Source organism: Nanorana parkeri, unplaced genomic scaffold (genome assembly GCF_000935625.1).
Source record: "Nanorana parkeri isolate BGI_ZX_2015 unplaced genomic scaffold, ASM93562v1 scaffold1162, whole genome shotgun sequence".
In the NCBI taxonomy this organism is placed as follows: domain Eukaryota; kingdom Metazoa; phylum Chordata; class Amphibia; order Anura; family Dicroglossidae; genus Nanorana; species Nanorana parkeri.
Genome location: NW_017307430.1, coordinates 31,206 through 37,106, shown reverse-complemented (window position 1 = coordinate 37,106; position 5,901 = coordinate 31,206). Strand labels below are relative to the sequence as shown.

The 5,901-nt window shown below is 50.7% G+C and overlaps 1 protein-coding gene across 1 annotated transcript in view; it reads right to left on the bottom strand.

Annotated features, from left to right (window-relative positions):
- The window catches only part of LOC108796737 (U3 small nucleolar RNA-associated protein 14 homolog A-like), a 27,466-nt gene that overhangs the window by 4,469 nt on the left and 17,096 nt on the right, over nt 1–5,901 (bottom strand). Inside the window, exons 10-13 of the mRNA XM_018568249.1 lie at nt 5,107–5,184; nt 3,780–4,152; nt 2,273–2,748; nt 1,255–1,451 (exon numbers count right to left, since the gene is read on the bottom strand). Of these exons, the coding sequence (XP_018423751.1) occupies nt 1,255–1,451; nt 2,273–2,748; nt 3,780–4,152; nt 5,107–5,184 (1,124 nt within the window). The remainder of the gene's footprint in view (nt 1–1,254; nt 1,452–2,272; nt 2,749–3,779; nt 4,153–5,106; nt 5,185–5,901) is intronic.

Here is a 5,901-nt window from a genome sequence, read left to right as displayed (position 1 = left end):
CCCTCCCTCCCTCAATCTCTCTCTCTCCCTCAATCTCCCTCTCTCCCTCAATCTCCCTCTCTCCCTCAATCTCCCTCCCTCCATCTCTCCCTCCCCCTCCCTCAATCTCTCAATCTCTCCCTCCCTCAATCTCTCCCTCCCTCAATCTCTCCTTCCCTCAATCTCTCCCTCCCTCACTCTCTCCTTCCCTCAATCTCTCCCTCCCTCACTCTCTCCTTCCCTCAATCTCTCCCTCCCTCAATCTCTCCCTCCCTCAATCTCTCTCTCCCTCAATCTCTCTCTCCCTCAATCTCTCTCTCCCCCTCCCTCAATCTCTCTCTCTCCCTCAATCTCTCCCCCTCCCTCCATCAATCTCTCCCTCTCTCTCTCCTCAATCTCTCTCCCCCTACGTGATAGCACAGATACAGTTCCAAGTCCTCTTTATGGAGACATCAGGGGTCTATTTGACCTGTAATGTCACCTAGCGACCCTCAAAGAAGCTGTTGAAACACAGATCTACTTCACCAGCTCCTCCTGCGACTACAGCAGGAAGAATGACAGGCTGAAGGAGGAAGTAAAGTAACACACAATCACTTCCACATTCAGCAATCGGAGGGGAGATAAGCAGGAGAACATGTGCTGATCTCCCTCCGACCCAGGCAGCGAGACCCGCCGTGCCGGTCCCAGGCACGCACAGGGGAAAGTGGAGCCCAGGATAGCCGGTGGAGGAGGGTGGCATGCGGGCCTCATACTCATAAGCACCATATAAGCAACTGCCTAGCTCTACATATGCGCAAACATTTGTATGCAACACCCATTACTGGCAGGAAAAAAAAAGAACAATGTGTATGTACGGCGACAGGCTGTATAGAGAGCGCCATCCCACCGTCTATGCAACAAAAACAATATATACTGGACATACACTAATTTGTCTCTTGTCCTGGCAGATGGTATTGTTAATGCCCCCCTTCCCAATGCTCTCCACACCACAGGTTAGGAGCCACCACTACTCCCCCCCCATCCCCCCATCCAGAGACCAACAAGGGAATGGAGGATTGGAGTGGTCATTTGACCACAATGTCTCAGTTCCTTTGAAGGTAACAGCAGCACTTTTTTACGATAGCTTGCACTGATCATAGGAGGGGAGAAATAGGGTTGCGTGTGCAGGGTTATGGGCAAGGAAGGGGGGATACATGAACTGCTGGCTGGAGATCCCCTTTAAGTGTCACAGCTCCACCCACCTCAGGTCTCCAGGCTTTCTGGCCCATGTCTTACCTACTGCGTTTTTTATTGCTGACTTTGAGGTTGGTTCCACCCCACTCCCCCCATCCGGGTAACACCAGGTTGATGTCTTTGGGCTTCCCCGCCTCCTCAGCCTTCTGCTTCTCTTTAAGGAAGTCGCTGATGACATCATCGCCTGCAAATGCCTCCTGGATGATCATTTTCTGTGCCGTCTCATCGTCTTCCATCTCCTACACAACACAACGATTTTTGAATAAGTCAATGTCTACTGACAGCTGCACAATGGTCGGTGGCCAAGCCTTCCAAATGGGGGGTAAGATAACCAAATATAATGGGAGTGAGGCTGCAGTACTAGGACAACAGGAACGTCCTCCAGCCAGGAAAGGAGGCGGAGCTCTATCTGACTCGCTGCAGCTTCTACTGCACAGTGTGAGAAGCTCTGAGTGTGCAGTGACATCAGAGGAAGACATTCCAGTCCAGGAGAGGAGCCGGTACAACTGTGCAAGAGCGAGGGGGAAGAGCGGGAGGTCAGCTACAAGAGCGAGGGGGAAGGGCGGGAGGTCAGCTACAAGAGCGAGGGGGAAGGGGCGGAGGTCAGCTACAAGAGCGAGGGGGAAGGGCGGAGGTCAGATACAAGAGCGAGGGGGGAAGGGCGGAGGTCAGATACAAGAGCGAGGGGGGAAGGGCGGAGGTCAGATACAAGAGCGAGGGGGGAAGGGCGGAGGTCAGATACAAGAGCGAGGGGGGAAGGGCGGAGGTCAGATACAAGAGCGAGGGGGAAGGGCGGAGGTCAGCTATAAGAGCGAGGGGAAGGGCGGAGGTCAGATACAAGAGCGAGGGGTAGGCCGGAGGTCAGATACAAGACCGAGGGGAAGGCCGGAGGTCATTTAAAAAGACTGGCACAAAGGTGTATGCTAGCCCATACCGACCAATCAGGTGTTATTGAACCCAACCTGCACTGAAAAAGAAAAAATGGCAGCTGGCATTTGATTGGCTGCTTTGAGAATACTGTACAAGTAACGATCTATTCAAGTCTATTTCAGATCCTCACCTCGTCCTCCTCCTCCACGGTGGTGGGCAGCAGATGCATCCGAACCTTCTTAGCCTTCACAGGTAGGACGTCATTGTGGTCAATCAGTTTAGATTTCCTGGCCTGCTTGACGCTGGTTGGCTGCACACTCGGCTCTCCTGATTTCTTCTTTCCAGGATCATTCAGTTGGGTTGCGAGCTCATCGATCCCTTCCTCCTGTGCCAGAGCTTCTACATCTTCCAGAGTCTGCTTCCTCTCATCGCTCTCCATCAGTAAAGGTCCTTCCTCTGCTCCCTCCAGCTCCTCCTCCGGGTCACCTCCTGATGGCTCCTCGGGTTCAGCAGCCGGGCTGTCCTTGTTCAGTTCTTTTTCTTTACGGTTTTGTTCCATCAACTTCTGAAAAAGCTGGTTGAACTGGGACACTTGCTTCTCCTCAGCTTCCGTAGTCAGGTCTGATGTCTCCAGTCTATTACCTGCGCATGGAACAGAAGGAGATGCTAGGCATGACGCTTCAATGTGTTTTTACTATAAACTAGAGTACACCCCCCCACCCCACCCCTCCTCAGCCACCAGCAAGAAGTCTGGACCAGATTTGTGAACTCCAAAAAGACAAATTAAAGAGGCGCCGGGACATTGAAGGGATCTGGCGCTGGGGAAGAGACTCACATACAGCAACCTTCCCCGACAGTAGGAGTGATAGACCAATGGGATGAAAGGGTCTGAGATCATCTAAATTGCTCATATATTGGTCAACACATATCAGGGGCCAAACCAACTTCTCCTTCATTGGGGCTACAAAATCTAAAACATTTAGGAATACGTTGTATATTTAGTTTGCAGCCCTGGAGAAGGGGGGAGTGGTCTGCCCCCCCCACCCCCCGAAATGTGTTGGCTGTTGGCAACATGACCAATTCAGGAACAATTTGAATAATCTCAGATTCTCATCCTTGTAGTCTGACTCTCATCTCTGTATTCCTATAGATGCATCATGACAGAGAGGAGAGGGAGAAAGAGGGGGAGAGAGAGAGACTCTGTATATATAGACTGTTGAAGAGACATGGTTTGTAATTGACTCCCATTGAAATCGGCCCTAGTATGTCAGATCGGGAAATAGATTGCAAGCTTCTTGTGCTGCGTATATTGCCTGTAATAAATTGATAACATTGTCTTGTACTAACATAGAAAGAACAAAAAAACAACAACGATGTTTTGTATGCGAAAGCAGAAGTTGAATCTAACCCAAAGGCGACATATGACGATTGTGCGCTGTGAGCAGAACATGTAATACGATGGTTTTTGGGAACATCTGAATCAGCGCAAAAGACAAATTCAACAGAAATTTAAAAAAAAGAGGAAGCGTTTTTTGGGAGAAAGAGGGGGGGGGAGAAAGAGGGGAGGGAGAGAAAGAGGGGAGGGAGAAGGAGGGGGTTGGTTGGTAATGCTGACATGGCCTCGTCATAAATGAAGTGTAAATTTCAATAAGTCGACTTTAATGCGGATCATCGCGCTCCACTTCATCGCTACTCACCTAATTCTTTGTCATTGGATTCCTGCTCCTCTTGTTGCTTCCTCAAACGTCGTTTGTCTTCAAACTCTTTAAGTAAAACCTCTTCTTCGGATTCCTGCTCCTCTTCCTCTTCATCATCTTGATCCTCAGGCTTTGTGTTTAATTCTGCTTCCGCCTGTGCCTTCTCCTCCTCCTCCTGGTTCCCAGAATCCTTTGCATCACTGCTCAGTTTTCCCGTCATCCAGGGGTTGCGGCCCTCAGAAATCACTTGCACGTCATTGACAAAATCTGGGACGGTCTCCTCTTCCTCGCTCTCATCGCTCTCTGACAGAACTTCGATTTTCCTGGTTAAATCTTTATTCCTCTGTAGCTGTTCTTGCATGGCCTTTCGGGCCTAAAGGAGGAGTGACGGAAGAGAAAAGCCATGAAATCACAAAGTGGAATATGATAAAACTAGGAGTCCAGCCACCAGTTATGTTCTTCACCCTGCCAAGCAGAGGAGCAGCACCCAGAGCCCGATGGCCCATCCTGCTTCCTCCATGCACTGCTGTCGGCTTCTCTAACCATGGCCATGCCTTTGTATACTGATCTCCTGCACCTTCACCCTGGATCCCCTGCACATTTCTCCTGCATTGCCAGCAGCACCTCCCTTGCATCCTGCTCCGCACCACACCAGGCCAGGTCCCAGCTTCTATGCACAACACGCCCAGTTACGGCACCCCTTTACAGTGCCCCCCTCTACCTTCCATCTCACCTCTCAGTTACAGTGCCCCCCTCTACCTTCCATCTCACCTCTCAGTTACAGTGCCCCCCTTCCACTCCCAACCACAGCACCCCTCTACCTTCCATCTCACCTCTCAGTTACAGTGCCCCCCTTCCACTCCCAACCACAGCACCCCTCTACCTTCCATCTCACCTCTCAGTCACAGTGCCACTCTCACGGCCACCTAGATCCTCGGACAAAGTACCCCATTCCATCATATCTCTTCCCCAGGACACAGCACTGCCCTCATACCCACCTTAAAAGACACCCCCCTCCTTCCCAGAACACAGCACCCCGCCAGATGCATAAGTTCCCTTCTATGCACCGCTTCCTCCCATCACAGAACCCCTAACTCCTCTGCCCACCTCTCTCCATCTGCCTCCTACCCATCTCTTCCCTGACTCCCAATGCCACCCACTGGCCCACCACCTCACAGCATTTCCTTTCTGCTAGAGGAGTCTGCTCCTTCCTCCATCTCTTCCCTCACGAAATACTCTGCACGGCCAGAGGACTGTGCTCCTTCCTCTATTTCTCCCGAAATATTCTGCACTTCTGGAGAACTCCGCTTATGACACACTTGCTTACCTCCTCATCATATTTTGCCATGATGGCTTTGGATTTTGCCCATTTTCCGCTGTTTTGATGCTTCAGTGACATCCGCTCCTGTGGGGAGAAACAGAGCAGTGTAGTCCTACAGTTCTGATACAAGATGAACAGATCGGTGCTTTCTGGAGGAGAGGTTGTCATGCGCCCATGAGAGCCCCACAAGGTGCTCAAAGAAAATCTGGTCCTACTAGGGATCACATTGACATTCTGGCCAGCTTTTGCTCCTAATATAGTCTCTTCTAGCCATATTCTAATGCAAAGGACCAGCCACACTCTGATGAAATCATTGTTTAGGAGCGGATTGTTCCAGACATGCACACAGAAGACCAACCTGGGACTGCTTCACTTTAAGAAGAGGAGCTTCTGTGTACACAACCAGAACTTGAAAGTTTTATTGAAATGCTGACAACATCGGTTTATGGCCAAGTCCTTTGCAGCCAAGTCTCTATGGGGAGTGTGGAAGACCTACATCCTGCCAGGACATGTTTTCCCAGACATCAGGAGCCAAGCAGGCTCAGAAGTGGCGACTTCTGCTTCCTAACCATACAAGTACTCTCATATATAAATGAGAACAGGAGACACATGAAGAGGTGTCCTGCACAGGGTTGACATTAGTCTTCCCAATAGGGGCTGAGACATGAAGTCAAATCTAAACCCTTATTGGGAGAAACACATTCCAGCTAGGTCATGCGACAAAGTTTTTCAAGCATCAAAGTCACGTGATCAATTTTGTCCTCAGCCTTACTTCACCCCCCCCCCCCCCCCCCCGACACT